This window comes from Dipodomys ordii, unplaced genomic scaffold, assembly GCF_000151885.1.
Source record: "Dipodomys ordii isolate 6190 unplaced genomic scaffold, Dord_2.0 Scaffold37, whole genome shotgun sequence".
In the NCBI taxonomy this organism is placed as follows: Eukaryota; Metazoa; Chordata; class Mammalia; order Rodentia; family Heteromyidae; genus Dipodomys; species Dipodomys ordii.
In genome coordinates, this window is record NW_012267253.1 from 6,312,562 (window position 1) to 6,335,726 (window position 23,165).

A 23,165-nucleotide genomic window follows, 5' to 3' on the forward strand; every position below is an offset into this window, starting at 1 on the left:
CTGAAGTGGAGCTGTGGCTCAAAGTAGTAAGAGTGCCAGACTTGAACAAAAGAGCCCTGAGTTCAGCTGGGCACCAGTGGCTCATGCCTGTAATCCTAGCTGCTCAGGAGGCTGAGATCTGAGGATTGAGGTTCAAAGCCAGCCCGGGTAGGAAACTCCGTGAGACTCTTATCTCCAATACACCACCAGAAAACCGGACGTGGTGCTGTGGCTCAAGCAGTAGAGCGCTTGCCTTGAGCTGAAGAGCACAGGGACAGTACCCAGGCCCGGAGTTCAAGCCCCACGACCCGACGACAAAAAAAAAAAAAGCTGCTTGATTTTTATTACAATTGTTTATTCTACTAAGCCATTTCTCTAGCCTGTTTTTTTTTTTTTTCACTGTTTTTAGGATACATTTTTATTTCACACCTGGGCAGATTCCTGGACTGCAATCTACCCTTAAGGGTCTTTATAACTTCTAGGATAATAGACAAGAGCCATCACATCTAACTTACTTCTCTACAGAGATGGAATCTCATTGCTCTCAGACTTTTCTGCCTCAGCTGGCAGTCCTACAGTCCTACTCTCAGCTTCCCACAAAGCTTGAGATTATATGATCTGCATACAACACTGCCACCCAGGTATGGGTTGAGAAGGGGATCTTGTCAACTTTTCTGCCTTGGCTGGCCCTGAACTTCAATTTTTCTGATCTCAGTCTCCCAAGTAGTTAGATTATACTATCTGACAAAGCATCACCATTACCCAACTGCAATGGTTGATTCTTTTAGCTGCTTTACATTCTTATACATCCAACACTCTTTTGCATATTACTTACAAGACCATTTTTTAGTGTGAGTTTTTTAATTATAAGAAAGGCAAGAAGGAAGGGAGAAAGAAATAGAGGGGACAAGGGAATGAAGAAAAACAGAAAAATAAAAGAGAGAAAGAGGGAGGAAAAAAGTTGGGGGGGGGCAGGCTGATGTTTTTTAAGTAAAGCTTCTACCTTTAACACCAGGCCTGATATAAGACAGCAGATTGAGCCCCGCTGGATTCTGAAGTAGGGTCAAGGCTGCTCCTTCTAATCCCAATTGCTTTGCTCTTTGGGCTTTGGTTCCTTTGCTTCCAGTTTTATATGGAGCAGACTAGGGAGGAAAAAAGGCAGATATTGAATAATAGGGTTCAGTTTTAAAAGCTAAAAAATTAAAAGCTAAAAACTACGATGTACGATTAGAGAACATGCTGCGAATGCTAATAATGTCCTCTTCTCAGCTTTGTCTTCTTTGGAGGCAAATTCTTGATAACTAGTTAATTATCTATAAGAGGTAAACGTATACCTTTTCTGATGCTTTAAGTTTTTTTACATTCTTAGTTATTTGTTTAGCTTCCCTTGTTTTAAAATTCTTTGTGTGGACGACAAGCCTCTCTCAACTCAAGCCATCTCTTCTAAATATTGCCTTGTATTCATACAACTATTTCTTAGGCCACATGCTCTCCTGAACCCACCACTATCTGACTTCTCTTCCCACACACCCTGCTGTGAGAAATATTACATAGATCCCTGACAATTCCCTAATTACAAAATACAGTTTTTCAATTCTTATCTTGTCAATAGTGCTGATAATTACCTCCTTTTGAAACCCTTTCCCTACAGTTCTACCTACCATCACCTCTGGATTCTCCTTATACTTCTTCAATTTTCCCATCTCTTAGGTTTCCCCTTGCTCATTCATACCTCAAAAGTTGATGTGCCCCAATAGTTGACTCTGACCTGCTCACTCAACACACTCTGCTTCAGAGAATAATTCCATCATCAGTTTCCAATACAATCTCCCACAGTATTCATGGGGGACTGGTTTCAGGAAAACCTTACCAAAATCTGAGGATGCTCAAGAATCTTAAATAAAATGGCATAATATTTTCATATAATCTGTGCTTCATCCTGTATACTTTAAATCATCCCTAGACTACATATAACTCATAAAATAAGCTAAACACCTAAGATTATGTAAACAGTTGTTATTGTTTAGGGAATGATAACAAAATTCTATATGGTCAATAAAGACAATTTTTTTCAAATATTTTCAACTCATGCTTGGTTGAACACATGGATGTGGAACCCACAAAACTAACTAGAGGATCAATTACCTACTACAAGCTGAAGATACTAAGATCTTCAGAGTGAAGACAGGCTATGTCTCCAATTCAGCTCCCACCCTAAGCTTCAAATTTGTATAATCTACTCTCTTTCCCATTTGTCTACAAATTCCTTGAGGAAAAGGACTACATATTATCTATATTTATAACATAAAAAAAGCAACTGATATTTATAGAACCAAAGAAAAGTATCTTCATGAATTAAATAATGGCAGCTAATGACCTCTGCTTTTTATACATAGGTCTTTTTTAGTTATAAAAAGACCCAAGCCATACCATTAAGAAATTTTTTAAAGTTCCTTACCACATGCTCTAGCTCTTCAAAAGTTTTACAGTTCAGCAAGGCTTTTAACAAGCACTCAGACATCTTCCCCTCCTTCTTGATTTTCTGGATTGTACTATAAGCCTTCTTGGCTACAGCCCTGAAAATTAAAAATGTTTATAAGGTATACCAAACCTATACACCAAACGTTCTCAGGCAAAAAGAAACAGGCTCCATTGGGGGTAAAGGCGTTAACTAACAGGAGGAGATTGGGCTAACAAGAAAAGTGAATAAGAGAGAGCTAAGACCAGAATAGACTGTATATATGAGTAGAAATATCACAGTGCAACCTCCCTCTGTATAATTAATGTATGCTAATTTAAAAAGCTCTTTTTTAATCTATCTTACATTCATATAAAAGTTGCAGATAAAAAAGAAGCCTTTTAATATGGTCTTGACAATAACATCACCCTCATGTAAATAATCTAAAAAAAATCACAACATACCCATAAATACCAGATAATTAATACTGATATCCTACTACTACCTCAGACCTGAGTCTGACTGTGTCAGTCATGTCCTTTGTAGTAAATTCACTTGGAAATCTTAAGTTTCATGTAGCTTCCATGTATCTATTCTCTTTTAAGATGAAACAGTATTTCAGGCTTCTCTTGATTTGTAAAACCTTGAGTTTTGAATGCTATAGGTCAGTTATTTTGTAAAATGTCGACAGTTTGGATTCCTCTGATATTTCCTTACAATTAAATTGATGTGGTACTCCTTTGAAGACATATATGATCTTATTAAGTAGCTGATGGTTTTTATTTGTCTCATTACTAATTAGCCAATCATTTGTCTAAAGTGGCATCTGTGGGTTTCTCCACATTTGTAATTAATAAATATTGTGTAGGGAGCTACTTTGAGACCATTTAATTATCACATTACTCATTAAGCTTTCTATTTATTCACTGATTTATTTAGCACTATAGACTCATGGTTTATAATGACTATAATCACTTATTTAGACTCAGATTGCCCTAATTTGGCCAGCTATTGTATCCTTCTGAAAGGTCCTCTTTGAACTTTGGGCACTTCCTTATTCTCTATCACAGGACATTCCCGGTTCAACTTTCACTTTCCCTGTCCCAGCCGTAAAATCAGAGAACCTGCACTTAGAAAGCAAGTTATAGGTACTAGGCTCACTGCTATTGTACTATCACTGCTTAGCACAGATACACTTAGAATCCATGGTTGGTTTCTAAATACCATTCTCCACTAAAAGGAATCAGCACTGCATGTAGAAAACCTGCCTTCAGGAGTAAGCGCAGGGATTAACATACAAGTAGTAACTAAGGCAGACACATTAGTTTTCCAAATTTACAATGGTTCTTCCCTGAAGTGTACAACTCCTATTGTTATACATAATGCATCTCACTCCATTCCATTTCTGTTCCTAATAGTGGTACTGGCAAATTGATTGACAAAAATTACAGATAATAATGTGAATTATTAAAAATAATAGAAAAGAAAATCATATAAAAAAACTAAAGGCACAAGATTTTCAATTAAAGAAAAGAAAATGCAAACTTTATACTGAAACTCATATATCTTTTATAGTCCTGGTACCATGAAACTGTTTTTGAGTTCTAAAAATCACTATGGTTACTCTGACAAAAGGCCAATGTCCAGTTGGTTTACATATAAAAAAGATGAGTGACAACTTTAGAGACAATTGTGGAGAAAAAAAAATCTCTTTTTTTCTATTTTAGTGCTAGCAATAGAGCTTGAACTCACTGACACCCAACCACTTGGCCATACATTCCCAGTTCCAGTTTTTTGCTGGTTAACAGGAGATAAGAATCTCATAGATTCTTCTGCCATGGCTGGTTTCAAACCTAAATTCTCAGATCTTAGCCTTCCGAATAGCTAGGATTAAAGGCATGAGTCAGTCATAAGCTTCTGGCTATAATTGATTTTCTAATAGCAGCCCATACTAAGAGATATATTTTCTGGCTGGTACTAGTGGCTCATGCCTGGAATCCTTGCTACTCAGGAGGCTGAGATCTGAGGATACTGGTTCAAAGCCAGCCCAGCAGGAAAGTCCATGAGACTCCTATCTTCAATCAATCACCACAAAGAGTGGAGCTGTGGCTCAAGTAATAGAGCATCAGCTTTGAGCAAAAAAAGCTAAGGGACAGTACTCCCAGTACTGGTTTGAAGATAGATAGACAGACAGACAGACAGACAGACAGACAGATAGATAATAAATATAATTGAAACAATGTTGCATTAAGTAACATTTACCTTTACCATACGAAGTATACTTTTTTTTATTTTTGCATGAATAAGGACCACTATTTGAATAAACCTTCTGAATAATATGGTTCCGTTTCATGGTCTTCAAGCATATTGTTTCCTTCCCTCTGGGCGATACTAAGGTTGTGAACTCAGCGTCTTATACTGCTTGAGCCCAGTCTACTAGTTCCTTTGTGCATTTCAAGACAGGGTTTCAACTTTATGACTGGGCCAATCTGGATTATAATCTTATTTGTGCTTCCTTTTGTCACTGGGATAACAGATACACACCACTGGTCCCAGTCACTATACTTCCCCCATAGCTTAGAATAACAGGTAAGTGCCACTGTACTCTGTCATTGACTGAGATGGAGTCTTAAGAACCTTTACCCCAGGTTAGCCTCAAACCACAATCCATTGATCTTTGCTTCCCATGTAGCCAGAATTACAGTCTTGAGTAAATGCATCAAACCTGAACACATATATCTGAGTTAATATAGTATTTCTAGAAGCATATTCTTTAGTGTACTTTCCATAATATAACTACATAGAACTTAAATTTCACTGAGTAAATTATCATTACCCTTTTAAAAATTCAAAAAAGCAATATATTTCCTAACAAACTCTTTGAAAATATTCCCCAGCTGATAAAGGAGAACATCATTAGCTTAGACTAAAACATATTTAGTTGAAGGCTTAGACTAAAACAACTTCCTGAGTTCCCTAACAGTCCTAGCATTGCCATTATGCTCAATCACTCTTATGAGAGAAGGTAACATTCACACTGAGGAACACACATTCACTACAAACCATCTTTCTGCTGATACACACCTAACTTATGTATATACACACTAATAGAGTGTCTCCGTGCACCCTTTATTAAGTAAAATAGATCCGAATTTCCTAATAATTCAGGGAAACAAAATACTGGAGCTGTCAAAACTAGTGTTGTCCATTTCTTCCGTAATTCTCCTCACTAGCCCATATGGCTTCTGTCTCATGAATTAGCCTCATTCCTTCCCAAGTTTCTTACCGTAGCTCCTCTAGTGTTTGTTGAACGTCTCGCAAGGAATCAGCATCAAGGTTATTAATGAGCTCTTTCCGGTAGCGTATAATAAAGGGAAGTGTGTTATCATCATTGAGGAGACGAATGATGTTGGCACAAACCCAAAATTCAATATTAGTTCTTTCAGATAAAACCTGCAAATTAAAGTTATATAGTAATTTATAATAAAAAAATCAAGCATTTATGTTATTATGTATAGTTTCAAATACAGTCTTTTTTTAGGGAGGATGTCACCAGGATGCCTATACTGGCTTCAAACTTATGATCCTCTACCTATATATCCCACTGGCTGGGATTACAGACATAAACTACCATCACTCAATCTCAAATATAGAATTAAATACTGTTCAACTACTTAGAAACCACTTAGTGTGGCTTTAGATAGATAGATAGATTATACACATGTACTATCAATCATACTGGCAAAAGTTATCCTACTGATTCAATAACATCCAGTCCAAAATCTATAAAGCTTAATAAATGTACTCTTTAATAATACAATGGTGTTCTCTTCATATCTCACAGTGACAACAAAAATCAAGGAGTTGGTAACTCACTGTGTCATCATGAATACAAGAAAAAGGTAAAGATTGGTAAAGGTGAAAGATATAACCTCTGGAGGAAGGGCATCTTGGCAAAATCTATAAAAAATTACAACACTTGGACTCTTTGACCCAGCAGTTCTAGTCCTGAAAATCCATCAGGATTCATCCTGATCTTTTCTTTCCTTTTTTCATAGGACTATTAGGGTTTTTCTAGGCAGACACTACTTAAACCATACCTCTAGCCACTCTATTTCTTAATTTGTTTTTCAGAAAGGTTCTCATGCTAACTTTTTCCAGGCTTGTCTCAAATCACAATTCAATCTGCTTGTCTCTTAATCCCAGAGTAGCTGGGTTTACAGGGCATATCACCACATTCAGTGTGAATTATGGCTTTTTTTTTCCCTCTAGTGCCAGTCCTGGGACTTGAACTCACTAGCCTGGGCACTGTCTCTAAATTTTCTTGCTGAAGGCTAACACACTACTACTAGAGCCACAGCTCCACTTTAGACCTTGTAGTTGTTAATTGGAGATAAGGGTGTTACAGGCTTTTTGCCTGAGCTGGCTTCAAATCCCACATCTCAGAACTCATCCCCAGAGTAGCTAGGATTACTGGTATGAACCACCCATGCCCAATAATGATGATTTTTTTAAAATAACTATTTTAGTATACTAAAAATTACTAAATATCGCGGGCGCTGGTGGCTCACGCCTGTAATCCTAGCTACTCAGGAGGCTGAGATCTGAGGATCGCGGTTCAAAGCCAGCCAGGGCAGGAAAGTCTGTGAGGCTCCTATCTCCAGTAAACCAACAGAAAACCGGAAGTGGCGCTATAGCTCAAGTGGCAGAGTGCTCGCCTTGAGCTGAAGAGCTGAGGGACAGTGCCCAGGCCCAGAGTTCAAGCCCCACGGCCGACCAAAAAAAAAAAAAAAAATTACTAAATATCTAAATTTACATTAATAAACTAGTTAAATAAATTATGATATGCACATATAGAACAACATCCTTCAATTTTTTTTCTGTACTAGGATTTAAACTCAGGTCCTCAAGCTTGTTTGGCTGATACTCTACCACTGGAGCCACACATCCAGCCCTGTCTTTTCTGGTTATTTTGGAGATATGTCTATCAGAGTGTCTGCTGGGTTAGCTTTGAACCACGATCCTCCAGACCTTTGCGTTCTGAATAACTAGGATTACAGGTATGAGCCACCAGTGTCCAGATCCATGCATCCATTAAGAATATAAAACAGCTCTACATGAACTGACATGGAATGATTCACAAGGAGGAGGAGCACAGCTTCCAACCAGGAAAGATAACTGATTAACTGAGGATTAGGAGAGAATCTGTCTGTATTTTTCTTTAATTTTCTAGCATGCATTTATACTTGTCAAAATAAATATTATTTAAAGAAATAAACATTATTTAAGTCTTAGCAAACTGTGCATAGCAGGAAAAAATATAGAAAAGTCAGCCTAGAGAAGAAAATGAATATAATGCAATTGCAGTAACTATCATAAAAATCTAGCAACTTTTTCAAAGTAAAAAACAAAGGAGTGAACTCTATTATTGTTTCAACCTTGATGCCTAAGATTTGCCAAAATTTGAAGAAAAAAGAAATCTAGAGGAAAATTATTAAAGAAGTATAATCAGCTCATTAACACAATCCAGAGATACAGTAAACTGAATTCCAAAATTTCAAAATGAAATAAATTGCTGATTACAGAAACAGTACAAGATGCCATTCTGTGGGGATCTTACATCTAGAAGCTCTCAAAACATGAGGATCCTGGCAATTGCCAGAACATGGATGGGTCTAGAGAGCATTGTGTTAAGTGAAGTTAAGTCACTTACAGAAAAAAAAGAAAAAGAGGGCTGGGAAGGTGGCTCAGTGGTAGAGTGCTTGCCTTGCATGCCTGAGGCCCTGAGTTCGATTCCTCAGCACCACATAAGCAAAAAGAAAAAAGCCGGAAGTGGTGCTGTGGCTCAAGTGGTAGAGCGCTAACCCTCAGCTGAAGACCTGAGGGACAGCACCCAGACCCAGAGTTCAGGCCCCAGGACCGAACCCCCCCCCCAAAAAAAAAGAAAAGAAAAAGACAACAAAAAACATTACAGGAAGCAGGGTGCCCATGGCTCACTCAGGAGGCTGAGATCTGAAGATCATGGTTCAAAGCCAGCCTGGACCTTTCGAAAGTCCATGAGACTCTAATCTCCAGTAAATTACTCAGACAAAGCTGGATGTGGTGCTGTGGGTCAAGTGGTAGCCTTAAGCTAAAGTGCTAGCCTTAAGATAAAAGAAACTCAGTGACAACGCCCATGCCTAGGACTACCAAAAAAAAGAAAGAAGAAGAAAAATCATTACATGGTTTCACCTGCACATGGAATCTTCGAGAAAATGGTAATAGAATAAAATGGTGGTTAAAAGGAATAAGGAAAAAGAAAATGAGAGATGTAGATCAAACAATTCAAAGTAGCAGATAAGAAGATATGGCATATATGACATGTGACATGTGTGCCATATATGATGTTATATGGCATGTGTGACATGGTGGCATGTATGACATGTGACATGCCACATGCAACAGGTGTGACGTATGCCCTATGTGTGATTTGTATGACATATGTGACATGATGTGGCATCTATGACATGTGGCAAGTAAGAGACATGTGTAAAATATGATGTGTGGCATGTGTGACATATGTAACATGTGATGTGATGTGTGCAGCATGTATAACATCTGATCTGTATGTCACATATGACAAATGACATGTGACATGTATGGTATGTGTGGCACATGTGGCCTGTATGGCATGTGGCTTGTGGCATATATGATGTGTGTAACATGTATGTCATGTGTGGCATAGATGACACAAATGTGGAATGTAGGACATGTGACATACATGAACCTTTGGCATGCATGACATGTATGTTGCATGTGGTGTGTGTGACACGTGCATCACATGTGACCTGTAAACATGTGGTGCTATGGTGTGTGACATGTGACATGTATGATGTGTGGCATGTGTGGCATATGTGATATTTGTATGGCATATATGGCATATGTGACACATGGCATGTGAAACATGCATAGCATGTGGTGTGTATGCACCATGTGGAGTGTGATGTGTATGACATGTCATATGTGGCATGTGCTACATATAAGACATACATGGCATATGACTTGCATCACATGTGATATGTTGCATGTCTGACATGTATGCCCTGTGTGGCATATTGACAAATGGCATGTATGGAATGTGGTATGTGTGGAAGTTGTATGAGATGGCATGTGTGATGTGTGCTACACAAAATGTGACATGCATGACACATATGACTTGCAGTGTGTAGTGTATGACATATGTGGCCATGTGTGGTATGCAACATGACACATGTAGCATGTGTGGTGTGCATGTGGTGTGCATGACATGTGACACATGACTGTGTGACATGCATGGCACTGTATGGTGTATGTGACATGTATGGCATACGTGACACTCATGTGTGACATGTGCAACAAGTATGCCATGTAAGTGACATGTGCCATATGTGGCATACTGGTATGTGTGGCATTCATGACAAGAGTGACATATGATGTGTATGGTATATATGACATGTGGTGTACATGGCATGACATGTGCAGAGCATGTGGCAGGTGTGCCATGTGTGATATATGGCATGTGTAACATGTGATATGTATGACATGTGATGTGTATGGCATACATTACATATGACGTATTGCATATGACATGTGTGATGTGACATATATTTTTATTTTTGATCAATGTATTATATTCATGTTATAAATATCCCAATGAAATCCCTTTGTACAATTCCTCTATGCTAATACTATTTTTCAAAGGAAAACAGGGAAAAAAACAACCATGTTTTAGATCTCCAAGTACTTAGGGATTGTCTGCTTCACTTTCTATAATTAATATCTAGTTTTATTCCACTGTTATGAGAGCATATTTGATTTTACTTACTTTTTTTAATTTGTTAAAATGTGATTTCTAGTGCAGAAATGATCCACAGTAATAGTTCCACTGAGCTTGACAATGATTTGTGTTCTGCTATTGTTTTATAAAATACTCTGCAATGTTAACTGTATTCAGTTAACTGGTAGTGCTCTTCAATCTAAATATGCCTTTTTTTTACTTATTTTCTACCTGCTTACTCTTTCAATTACTAACTGGGATGTTGAAATTTCTAGGTATTATAAGGAATCTATTTCTTTCTGTAGTTCTGTCATTTTTTTCTCACTCATTTGGTAATTTACTGGGCACTTGTGAATTAAAGCCTTTTACATCTTCTTGCATACATATGTGTACATAATTTTATTATGAAATGTGTTTTTAATTCATGATTATTTTCCTTGCTCTGAAGTCTGATTGGCTTGAAATTAATAAAGGCTCTTCAGCTCTGTTTTAGGGAATTTTTGTTAGATAAGCAGATTCTGGCTACTTGTTACAAAAAAGTAACTGAATTGATAGACATGTGTATTTGATTTGCTATAGCAACCAATTTACTAGCTATATGTATTTTTTTTTTTTTGGGTCCGGTTGTGGAGCCTGAACTCTGGGCCTGGGCACTGTCCCTCAGCTCTTCAGCTCAAGGCTAGTGCTCTACCACTTGAGCCACAGCGCCACTTCTGGCTTTTTTCTTTTTGCTTATGTGGTGCTGAGGAATCGAACCCAGGGCCTCAGGCATGCAAGGCAAGCGCTCTACCACTGAGCCACTTTCCCAGCCCTAGCTATATGTATTATGTAAACTTCAACCATTATACAACAAAACTTAGAAAAAGCAATAAATTTTATGAGTACTATTATTATTCTCATGTAGAGACAAAGTTAAGTCCTAAATAAACTGCCCCAATCCCATAAGCCATATTAATTCTTCAAAAATGTAATCTCTACACAGAGTAAGATGATTTTTCAAGCAAAAATACTCTTTTGAGCTCTACTGCAGAGAACACATTGTGTCTTTATACTGCCCTCTAGCTGTCAAAACTTACTCAGAAAAACTGTTTCCAAAGCATCCCAAGATTGAATTCCCTTCTCCCAGAAGATAAAGAATACATGTGGGCATTAGCAAACTATCTTTTTCATCATCCATACATCATCTTAAAAGAACATCAAAATTCAATGACACTGAACGGAATTAGGAGGATTTTCTATTCACTCCCAAATTAGCCATTAGGCATCTTCCTTCTTAAAAACTATTGATTCCACCTGTCCTCTCTACCTACCCATTTATATCACCTATCTTATTATACAAAGTAAGTTTCCTTAACAATTGTAAAAGGAAAACCTAAGAATATATATGCAGATATGCAGTTAGAAATCAGAAGTATAATTATATAACCAACTTACAAGTCAAGAAACAACAGAGTCCCCCTTCAAATCCTTTTCCAATTCTCTTTTCACTTTCTTACAACCACTCTTCTGAGGCTTAAAACTCGATTGAGTATTGTCCCTTAGATTTTTTTTTTAAGGCTAGTACTCTATCACTAAGTCACAGGCCCCTTCTGGTGTTTTTGAGTAGTTTAATAAAGATAAGAGTTTCACAGACTTTCCTGCCCCAGCTTCCTGAGTAGTTAGGATTACAGGCATGAGGCACTAGTGCCTGTACTTTTCTGATTTCTAACTAAGTACATTAGGAACAAGGGGAAACTGCAAGGGGAGAGGGGGGGGAGAAGGGAGGAAAAGCAAGCCAGCCTTCAAGGTAAACTTGGTGTAGGTGGTCTATGACTCATACTTTGAAAACTCTGCCTATCCATCTAAATGAATAAAGAAAAAGAAGACATAGAAAGAAGCTTAATTATACTGTTTCTTCAAGGTACTTGGAGTGTTTAGTTGAGGAAGGAAAATGAGAGAAAAGTTGTGAAGCACCATTCCATTCCTTAGTAGGCTGGAGAGAGAAAAATATGTATGATTGAAAATCACTGGCAACATTCTGTTAGTAGGTAATAGTAACAGCAGCATAGATAAAGAAATGCCTCCTGGACACTGGTGGCTCACATCTGAAATCCTAACTATTTGGGAGGATGAGATTGAGAGGATCACAGTTCCAGGCCAGTCTGGACACATACATGAGACTCCAGGCCTAATGGCATACACCAGTTGCATGGGTAGCTAAAATTGGGAGGATCATGGTTCCAGGGCAGCCTAGAAAAAAGTCCACAGAACTCCACCTCAATAACAACAACAAAAGCTTGGCATGGTGGTGTGCACCTATCCTCCTTCGGTATCCAGTAGCCTAAAATGAAAAAAAGGCAACCCAGACAGTACCAAATTGAGATCCAGCAGAATCCCTGGGCTGCAATACAGTAATGCACAGAAAAAGAAAGAATGTACATCAACATCCCCCTAAAACAAACAATAGCAAATAAGGTCACTCCCTCAATCTGAAATAGTTCCAGAATGTGCTGGAACAGACAAAAGGTTAAAAACACTGCTCATGAATCACTCTTCTGCCTCCTCTACTATCCCTAAACCTATCTGGGAAAAATAAACCTGGGAGCAAACTTAGTTTCCCCTGTAGAGATATAATTCTGGCACTGCAGTTTGGAATTCTTACAGAATTTTCCTATAAGAAAAATTGCTAGATCTCATTCATAGCATATTATAGTATGCTAAGTATGTTTATAAACATAAACAGCAATGACCCAATTATCTGCACTGCTTTTATGGGAAATACAGTTCAAGCTCTGAACAAACCTTTAAGGGCCCAATCTGTTGGTGGAATCTGTGTTCATAGTGTACATGCTCTGATGCAATACTGAAAAGACCTTTCCTCACAGCTCTTAGCCACAGAACTGATGATGATAAGCCATAATACAAATCAGTAAGCCTGATGCCTGAAATCACTGGCAAAATGAAAGAGAATTCCCAGCTTTCCCTTAGAGAACACAACTCTTACATTAGTCAAAAAGGTATCAAAGCAACTAACGTGTCAGAAAATGACTGAACATACCTGTACTATGTCCCAGTTCATTTCCATCTCTTCTTTAATATTGTTGGCACTAGATGGAAACTTGACAGGCTGCCCCTGGGGACATGCTTCAGTCTTCATTCTCTTTAAAGGGGACTGACCAAATGTGAAATCATCGTCTTCTTCCTTCTTACATGCCCCTTCCTGCATGGTACTTGTTGATGGCATTTCTATATTGCTACACCCACCCTCTAAGGTGCTGGTTTGGGCAGTTTCTCCATCAACTTTCAGTCTTTTGGTGCTTGGGGCTGAAATTTTTCCCTTTGTCTTTGCTGTTTTCCGAGTCTGTGCAGTATCCAACTTAGTTTTTTTCTCTTTCAAATCAACATCAGCAATAGCCACAGAGCCATTCTATCAGATCATAAAGAGAACACATGAGAATTAGAAGAACTAATTACCCTGAAATACTCATAAAATATTCATAGCCTGTTGTGAGAGAGTCTGAGCTGCACTTGTTCAACCACAGTGCCTAGTTTATTAAACTCAGAAAAACTTATCTTATTCTAGTCTTATATGCTCAGCAAGCAAATTTCTAATCCATCAACTCCCAACTTAGTGTAAATTCCAAGCAGAAAATATGTTGGCTATACAAAGCTCAAGTCCTTAGGACTATTTCAATATTATTAAGCCAGCACACTGGTTGTATTCATCACTCTTGTGAGCATGTTAATGCAAAAATATCCTTCAGAGAAATATTGGTTTTTAAAATGCTGACTTAGAAACCCAGTTCCATCACTAAACTGTGAACCATGAGCAAGTTATTTAATATCTCTTGCCTCTGCTTTCTTATCTATAAAATCAGGATAACTGCACCTTCCTCAATGGTTGCTGCAAAGTTTAAACAAGAGCATGGTGAAATGTGGAGCATATTGCCTGGTGTTTAGTAAGCATACTACCACTGGCATTCCTAAGAAACCTGCTAGAAGAGCAAAAAGGAGATGGAGAAACATGATGGATTTAATAGTACTATTGAGACCCTTCACCAGGATACCACTACCCCACAGGTTTTGTCACTTCCATGCTTTGTTCTACTCTACATAATGAGAAAGTAATAAGAGGAAAAGACTTCCACCTACCACCTCCATGCAGCTGCCGCCCCTCCCCTTTCCCCCACATTTTGCCACAGCACCTACCAGCTCCTCCTTAACAGCCACACCTTCTGAGCCATCACTCAGTTGTAGGGTGTTCTTCTTCACCCGAGGTGCCCTCTTTGGTTTGGATTGCTTGGAAACAGTCTGCTTGCGGCTTCTTGGAACCTTCTTTTGGGGCTCCCAGGCAATATCATCCTTGTCATCCTCAGAGGCAGATGATCTAGGAATAAGTTGACAGAAGAATTTCCAGGAAAAATAAATGAAATCAAATATCCAAGAGAAAAAAAAGAAGACACATGCTTCTTGGAATAATGATAAAGTCAGAGGTGTTTAGTATGAAATGGAATGTTATGAGCACAGAAAGTTATTGGAAACAATTAAAACAATAGTTGACTGGAGACCAATAACCTCCTTCCACTATGTACTGCAAATTATAGGTCTCTCCATTTTCCTCTCACTTGACAAACAAGTACAATATACATACCACTTTATAACAGAAGAGGTCATTTATTACCTTAAGTAACCTACCAGTCAATGTAGACTTTTCCATTTTAACTTAAACACTTAAGTAATTTCCAATGTGGTGATCAAATTCATACAAATTTTATTAGGTTATTTGATTCAATGAAAGGAGTAGTAAACAGCCCTTACAAACATCCCAAATTAAGCAGAAAGTCATTTCTAGATGCTTCTGACTGTTACACTACTCTTCTTTTTTCACAGAGTGGATTTGTGCCCTTATTAGACTGGGTCAGGTTCAGTTACTGTACTTTTCTAACAACCAAAACTCAAACTCACATCAAGAGCAGAGAAAAATCATCCATGCTAAAGTCTGTTGAAAGAACATGGTCCTCCTGCCCACTCAGTAATTCTATTTTTACCTAATGTAAGAAGACAGTACTGGGAAGAATAATAGCTTCCCTCACTGAGACTACAGAATGTAAATGTCTGCGTTTTTTTGCCTGGAGGCAAAAATCTTATTACATAACTTCTTAGCTAAAATTGTGCGCCAGGAAAGTGTAATTATGACAAGCTAAACCACTGATATCCTGTAAGTGAGTTTTCTTCACAAGTGGATACTAATACAAACACCAGCAAAATCATGAGAACACAAGAACTATTGATTCCAAAGGAAACAGAATGAGAAAACCAAGGAATTAGAAAACCCAGGTTCCTTTCTACTGCCCATTTAGCAGGATGACATCTTTCCATCACCTCCAAGCAAGAGTGCTGATAAACACAATTTAACATTAAGTGCCATAGAAAGTGTTTTTCATTATTATGAAGAAAACACAACCAATAGAATCATATTGTTACATGAAGCAGTTCTGAGCAGCTAGTCATTCTTCATCAGGTGAGCCCTGGGCCACATCTGGCTTACACCTCTCAGAGCATATCCTAAAGCCTTTTAGAAACTGCACTCTCCTGGTTTTCCTCCTATGTTCTTAAAGTTTCTCCTTAGTTCTTATGACTCCCTTCTCTTTTTCCCCAACTTTTAAATGGTAGAATGTTACATAGTATATTTATGTTATACATTCTGTATATATTGTATATTTAGTTAGTTACTTTCTCTTTCCTTAACCATGTCAGACAAAGCCTGGAACACAGAATGAATTCAATCAACATTTATTGTATGAATGAACGAAAAAAATACAAATTTCTTCCACCCAAATGACTTAAGTTTTTAAGTGACAGAATGCTCTTAAGACATTCATTCATTCTCCACCACCACCACCATATTAAACCAATATGCTTACAACTCAGAGATGTAAGAAAAATCATCTTTGGATACTGAAGTCTGGACTTGTGCTTTTGCTCTTCTTGGTAATGATGACATCTGAAAGAAATGCAATAGGAAGTCAGTGTGACTTGAATAGTCTAGTCACTTCATTTGGCTACAAAATGATGTGGCATTCAAAAACATGCCAATTGTTCCATAGCTACAAATTGCTGCCATGAAAGGGAGAAAAAAAAAGAGTGGCTTATTTAAAAGTCCAAACTCTAAACTCCCCTGCTATGTAACTGCTGAGTACAAGAACAGCTAAACCAGGCATAGTGGTGCATGCTTCTAATATCACTACTAAGGCTGAGACAGAAAAATCATGAGTTCAAGGCCAACCAGACCTACATACTGAAACCTCTTTCAAAAAAAAAATCAACATTTTCACATGCCTTATGAACTTGAACCATATGTTCAAAAATAAAAATTCCTATGGGTAACAATTCTTAGTTTCTTAGAATTATATACTATCAATTGGCAAAGTGCAAAGTACTTATTAACTATATCTCAAAAACAAAAAAACTTTTAACTTTTTACAACATATAATAAAGTCATTTCTACATAGTTAGCAGTAAAATATGACACTAATTACTGGGTACCAGTGGTTTACACCTACAATCCCAGCTACTCAGGAGCCTGAGACCTAAAGGATAACAGTTCAAAGCCAGATAAGAGAGATGAGTCTTCAAGACTCCATCTTAAATTAACCAGCCTCCCCCCCCCAAAAAAAAAACTAGAGGCATAGCTCAAGTAGTAGAATGCTAGCTGAGTAAGAAAAACAAACAATAACATAAGGACTAAGGTCAATACCTGGTACTCAAAAAAAAAAAAAAGAGCAATCACCTATTACAAGAAGTAAACAGATTTACTTGAACTGGTAAGGCTTATTATCTCAAGAATGTATGTCAGACCATAAAAATTCCCTTACATGATGACATGCTTGAAACCCTTTAGACAAATTCCCAAACCAGTCATACATTAAGTATAAAGACTCTGGTTCTACCATCTACTTAGAAGGGGAAGTAATACCTTGAAGAACTATTAAAAAGGTTGTCACAAACTGGAACATGTTTTCTAAGTAGCTACAGCTCAACTCAGTCTTTAAGTACAAAACCACAAGGCAGAGCTGTGCTAGAAGGACTAGATGACCCAAAGGACAACAGTCTCCAGGAAGAAGACAGAAAACCTTTCACATTTTCTGCACTCTCTTGTATAGGTTTTTATGGCCATGTAGGTCATCCTTCCTCAAATAAGTAGTTCTAGGTATTAATCCGATTTCTGTGTTTTGTGTATTTTACTATAACAGAAACGTAGTAAAACAGAGGATGTTCATGTTTGGTAGGCAATTCAAACCATCAGGATTATTCTGTAAATGGTATTGACCCTGATGATATTCCTCTGAAGGAAAACAAGTATTTAATTTCCATTTGCAGATCATGAATAAAAATGTTTCTCATAGGGGCTGGGAAGGTGGCTCAGTGGTAGAGCACTTGCCTTGCATGCATGAGACCCTGGGTTCGATTCCTCAGCACCACATAAATAAAAAGAAAAAAAGCCAGAAATGGCGCTGTGGCTCAAGTGGTAGAGCGCTAGCCTTGAGCTGAAGAGCTGAGGGACAGCGCCCAGGCCGAGTTCAGGCCCCATGACCAGACCCAAAAAAAAAAAAAAAAGTTTCCCACAGTAACAAATAATTTTAAACTAAAGCAAAAACAAAAACAAATCAAAGTACTACAAATAAACAAAGATTATAATCTTGATTAGGATGAGGGAATATATTCTCCTAGGCATTAACTCAAAATTCCAAAGCCATACCAAGCACCAGTGATTCATGTCTATAATCCTAGCTACTCAAGTAGCTAAGATCTAAGGATCATAGTTCCAAGCCAGCCCAAGCAGAAAAGACCTTGAGACTCCTATCTCTAATTCACCAGCAAAAGCTGGAAATAGAAGCTCAATAGTAGCGTGCGAGTCATGAGCAGAAAAAAAACAAGAGCACAAAGTCCTAAATTCAAGCCCAGTATTAGGGTGTGAACATACACACACACACACACACAAAATCCAACGCTAAGACTGACAGCTATTAAAATTAAAATCCTAAGTAGGCAGTGGCAGTATTGGAGAGCCGAACCAATTCACCAAAAACCCACAAAAGCAGTTATATATATTTTGGGGATCAAAGATAAGGGGGCTGGTGCTAAATATAAGCTATCCAACATAAAGGAAGAGTTCTTGGAGTCCTGCCTTACATAGTATTAGGTACCTCCTGTAGGAGGGAAAAAGTCTGTAAATTTATTCTCCAGAGAAAGTTAAAATAGAGCCAACAGACTACATGAAGACTACATATAACATTATTCAACTACCTAAGTACAACTACATCAGAGTACATATATGTGCACACATGGGAACAACACAGACAATGCTAGGCACAGAGCACCCAATTTTATACTTCCACTAAAATCTCAAACCACCACTAGTAGGATTCTTATCTTACATGAAAAAGAAAGACTTCAAAAAGGTGCTCAGCTCCTGTCAAACACCTTTTAACCATTCCCAACATCTGAAGATACCATGTACAGTCTATCTCCCTTCTTCAGTTTCACTTTCTACAATTTTGGTTACCCTCAGACAATGGTGATGGAGAAAAAAAAAAAAAAGATGGGAAGGAAGAATCTTCAAGAAAACCATAGGCTAATTTTTTTTTTTGATTGGTCATGGGGCTTGAACTCTGGGCCTAAGCACTGTCCCTCAGCTCTTCAGCTCAAGGCTAGTGCTCTACCACTTGAGCTACAGTGCCACTTCTGGTTTTCTGATGGCTTATTGGCTTTGGACCGTGATCCTCAGATCTCAGCCTCCTGAGTAGCTAGGATTACAGGCGTGAGCCACCGGGGCCTGGCTCAAGCCTATTTTTAAGAGCATACATAGAAGCTAGAAGTTACTTATGAAAAATTATCAGTGCCAGGTATTCTCCCACTCCTCCCATGTGTTACTTCATGTTATAAAGCTTGTTAGACTAAAATCTCACCCATTCCATGTTCTAAATAGCCATGTGTCCCCTAACAGGGAGACATTCTAAGTCTGCCATTGAGAAGACACCATAGTGTACCTATACAAACCAAGAAAGCTACATGAAAAAATTGATAAAATTTATGGACCCTAGTTACCTATCATTATGCTTCTCAGCATCCAACATCACGGCTAATCAGCACAAGTATGCCTATGTGTTCTATTTACTAACAATTCTAACTCTCTCCATCCCAACCTTTCACATAAGATTCAGATCTAATAAACTGCCTGCCTCTGAAATTATTTAGATAGCTCATGGTTACCTAAAATTTAATTTAACCATCCACAATGCAACGCTTTCAATAACTAGTTTTTGTCCTAGAGCCCATTACTACACCATTTTTCCCCCATATCAATAAAAGGCACCTGTTTACTAAGCCACTCTGAAAAACTCAAACAACTTCAGAGATATAATTGATGTGTAATACACTTCATGTCTAAAGTGTTCAATATGATCAGTTTTGACATGATGTATATACATCACTACAAGATGACATAACCATCATCCTCTAAAGTTCCATTTTCTAAACTAGAACATTACAAATCTTTTTTTGCTTTGTTTTCATCTCCCATATCTAGTCTATTACTAAGTCACAAAAATTCTTCTTCTAAAATATACTAAATCATTTTGATCACCAATGGGTCCTCATCTGAGTCTGCTTTCTGTTGCCTTAACGGATACCAAATTGGATAATTTCCGAAGAAAGAAATTTTCACAATTCTGCAGGCTGGAAAGTACGCCTTCTTGCTGAGTTAGCTCACGGCAAAAGGCTACAGAGAGCCTTCCAGCTCAGGTTTTGCTTCTTCTAATATCATGGGGTCATGCCTCAGGACTTCATGCAACCTTAATTACTTCCCAAAGGTCCTACTCCCAAATACAACACATACATAAATTTGGAGATGAAGTTACCAACACAAAAACTTTTGGAGGACATATTTCAAACAGTAGCAATCTGCATCTCTCATCTAGAATATTATAATATCTTCTGCCTGCCCTCTCTGCTTCCAGTCTTGCCTCTACACTTCATTCTCCACATAGTAACCTAAGAGATAATTTAGAAAATTATTTTAAAAACATTCAGTGACCTTCCATTTTCTCTTCTTAAGAATAAAACCATAGATCTTTGCAGGAATGACCACTCCTTCCTTTTCTTTTCCAATCACTTTTATTCCTTGCTGTAGCTCCTCAGCTCCTGTGACACTCTTTCAGTCTCAGTAACAAGCATGATTCTTTCCCACCTCAAGTACACTCTAACTGAAAGCGCTCTCCTCTTAATTGAATGTCTGGCTACATCTCATACCTTAACATAGACCTAAAATGAGTATCTGTACTTTAAAAAGGGGCCTATCTTTGTTCCTTCATAAAACTTGTGCAACATATTTTAGATTATACCTTTGTTTTATGTCAGAATCTCCTCCATGCAGTAAACACTATAAAGAAACATTTGCCTTAGTATCCCAGAGCCTAACCTTTAATGGCTGCTCGTTTAAGAATTTATTAAATAAACATAACATATACAAGCACAGTCTTTAAAGGGGAATATATTTATTTTCCATCACTGTTAGGCAATCACATATATAACATTCACTAATTTCTTCAAAAGATGGTGGCACATAAGAAGATTCTTAATCTTTAGTGATCTAATAGATTCCTTCTTCCAAGCTATCTTTTTCCCCCGGGTCCTGGGGCTTGAACTCTGGGCCTCTGCGCAGTCCCTGAGTTTTTTTGCCCAAAGCGAGCGCTCTACCACTAGAGCCACAGCGACACTTCCAGCTTTTTTAAGTAGTTAAGAGATAAGAGTCTCACGGAGTTTCCTGCCCGGACTGGCTTCGAACTGCGATCCTGATCTCAGCCCCCTGAGGAGCTGGATTACAGAAGTGAGCCACCGGCGCCCGGCTTTCCAAGCTATCTTATCTGTAGGCACATGAACATATTCTAAATTAGTAACTTAAACAGTGCTGTGATGTTACTGAGGGAAGAGGCACTACAAACTGAGCAAAGTGAAAATCGGTTAGAACCTACACAAAAATAAAAATAGTAGGAAAGCACGCGAAGTTCAAGAATGGCAGAAAGGAACAACTTCTCAAAAGCAGTGCTTCAAAGGTCAGCACAGATCCCCAAGTTATCCACACAGAAGAGCTGGAAAAAGCCTTGGAGACGGGGCAGCCTTTGCTGCATTGTTTTTATAAATCAAGACTCAGTGGAGCTGGCTGACACAAAGGCAAAGGCAGCGGGCAAAGGGCTAGAACGGAGCCCCCGACACCAGGACTAGCTGTCCCACCCCACACAGCCAGGAACCGCGTGCTGCTGCGTGAACAGCTGGAGGAAGGTGGCCAGAGCTGCTACTCATTCTCCTGCGCAAGGCCTCCGCGATGCCCAGCACGCTCGGGACGCACGACATTAAGCTCTGTCGGGCACAAGGACATTCAAGGCTCGCCCGGCTTCCCCGAGCCAGCCCCGGCGGGAGCGGCGGCCTGGGCGGCGAACGCCCCGGCGGGACGCGCAGCCACGAGGGTCTTCCGGGCACACACCGCCGAGGGCCATCAAACGTCTCGCTGTTAAACACTGTTTGCTCTCACATACGAGCTCTGAACTCGTTTTTTAATGGCCCCAAAAGTACCGGCGCCCGGACAAGGCTTCAACCGAGCCCTCCAGACAGCAGCTCCGTCCGACTCACAGCTCACCTTCCCGCCCAGCTGGTCGCGAGAGCCGAGTCTTGTATTGCCACATCTTCCGGTTCCCGCCGGAAGTTTTTCAAACACAGGAAGTCCCGCCTTACTTCTCGCAACCCGGATAGCAACAGGCCAGCCGGGGGGGCGGCACATAATGGGGGACAGGGCGGGGTCAAATAGGATGGAGGCGGGGGCAGAGAGAGGAGGCGGGGGTTGAGCGAAGGAGGGACCAGAATGAAAGGTGGGGAGGAGGGCGAACGCGGAGTGAATCAGAGCTGGGAGGTGGGGCCAGCGTGGATAGGCGGAGCCAGCGTGGATAGGCGGAGCCAGTGTGAATGGGCAGGGGCAGCGTGCACGGGCGGGGCCAGCGTGCATGGGCGGGCCAGCGTGAATGGGCGGAGCCAGCGTAGACAGGCGGAGCCAGCGTAGATAGGCGGAGCCAGCGTGAATGGGCGGGGCCAGCGTGCATGGGCGGGGCCAGCGTGAGCATCCACACACCCCGGCAATCACCCCCACCCCACCGTCCCAACCCCACCACCACCACCTTCCCCCACCACCTCTACCTCCCCCCACCACCACATCCACACACGCCGTGAGTGACCCCCACCCCGGGATCAGTGAATGAACTCAACTCCAGCCCAGGAGCTCTTCCTGGGATCCCGCCGGGGATGGAAGCGAAGGCGTGACTGATGCAGACACCCTCTTAGTTCTTGCTCTTGACCCGCTTTTAAACTCTTCATCTGTCCTATTTTAACTTCCTCCGAGTAATGGTCTTTCTCATTGCGTTTTCCATTTGAAGAGTTCAGCTCTTATCGTTAGCCTCCGGCGGGGGCAGATGTGCTTAGCGTACTTCATAGTTTTCTAAACCCTGCAATGCCGTTTTTGCGGCAGGCTACTGAAAATATCCAAATCGTGCGGTCTCTAACGACCCTAAGGCCTTCAGGGAAAGCTTTCGCCGTGCAGTCCCTAAGGCCTTCAGGGAAAGCTTTCGCCGTGCAGTCTTCGCCGTGCTGGTCTCAGTCTCTGTCTGGACTGCCAGGGACACTGCCACATAGCTGGGTTGGAAAGCTCTCAGGAACTTCCTGGTAGACCTGTCCCAATGGCTGTGTGTCTTGTACCTGTTTGCACTGCCTCCTCTGTCTAGCCCTTTACCTGTTAAGATACCTGGACCATTAGGGATCCTCATCAAGTCTCTTTACTTAAATTCAGTGCAAGCCTGGTCACTTGTTCTTCTTGGTCAATAACAGAAAAACCTAGTCCTATTTCATTTT

At 39.6% G+C, this 23,165-nt stretch overlaps 1 protein-coding gene across 1 annotated transcript in view; it reads right to left on the reverse strand.

Annotated features, from left to right (window-relative positions):
• The window catches only part of Srbd1 (S1 RNA binding domain 1), a 197,247-nt gene extending 175,276 nt beyond the window's left edge, over positions 1-21,971 (reverse strand). Inside the window, exons 1-7 of the mRNA XM_013017994.1 lie at positions 21,907-21,971; positions 16,136-16,215; positions 14,421-14,598; positions 13,270-13,638; positions 5,724-5,890; positions 2,438-2,555; positions 983-1,121 (exon numbers count right to left, since the gene is read on the reverse strand). Of these exons, the coding sequence (XP_012873448.1) occupies positions 983-1,121; positions 2,438-2,555; positions 5,724-5,890; positions 13,270-13,638; positions 14,421-14,598; positions 16,136-16,215 (1,051 nt within the window). The 5' untranslated portion in view covers positions 21,907-21,971. The remainder of the gene's footprint in view (positions 1-982; positions 1,122-2,437; positions 2,556-5,723; positions 5,891-13,269; positions 13,639-14,420; positions 14,599-16,135; positions 16,216-21,906) is intronic.
• Between the last annotated feature and the right edge of the window lie 1,194 nt (positions 21,972-23,165).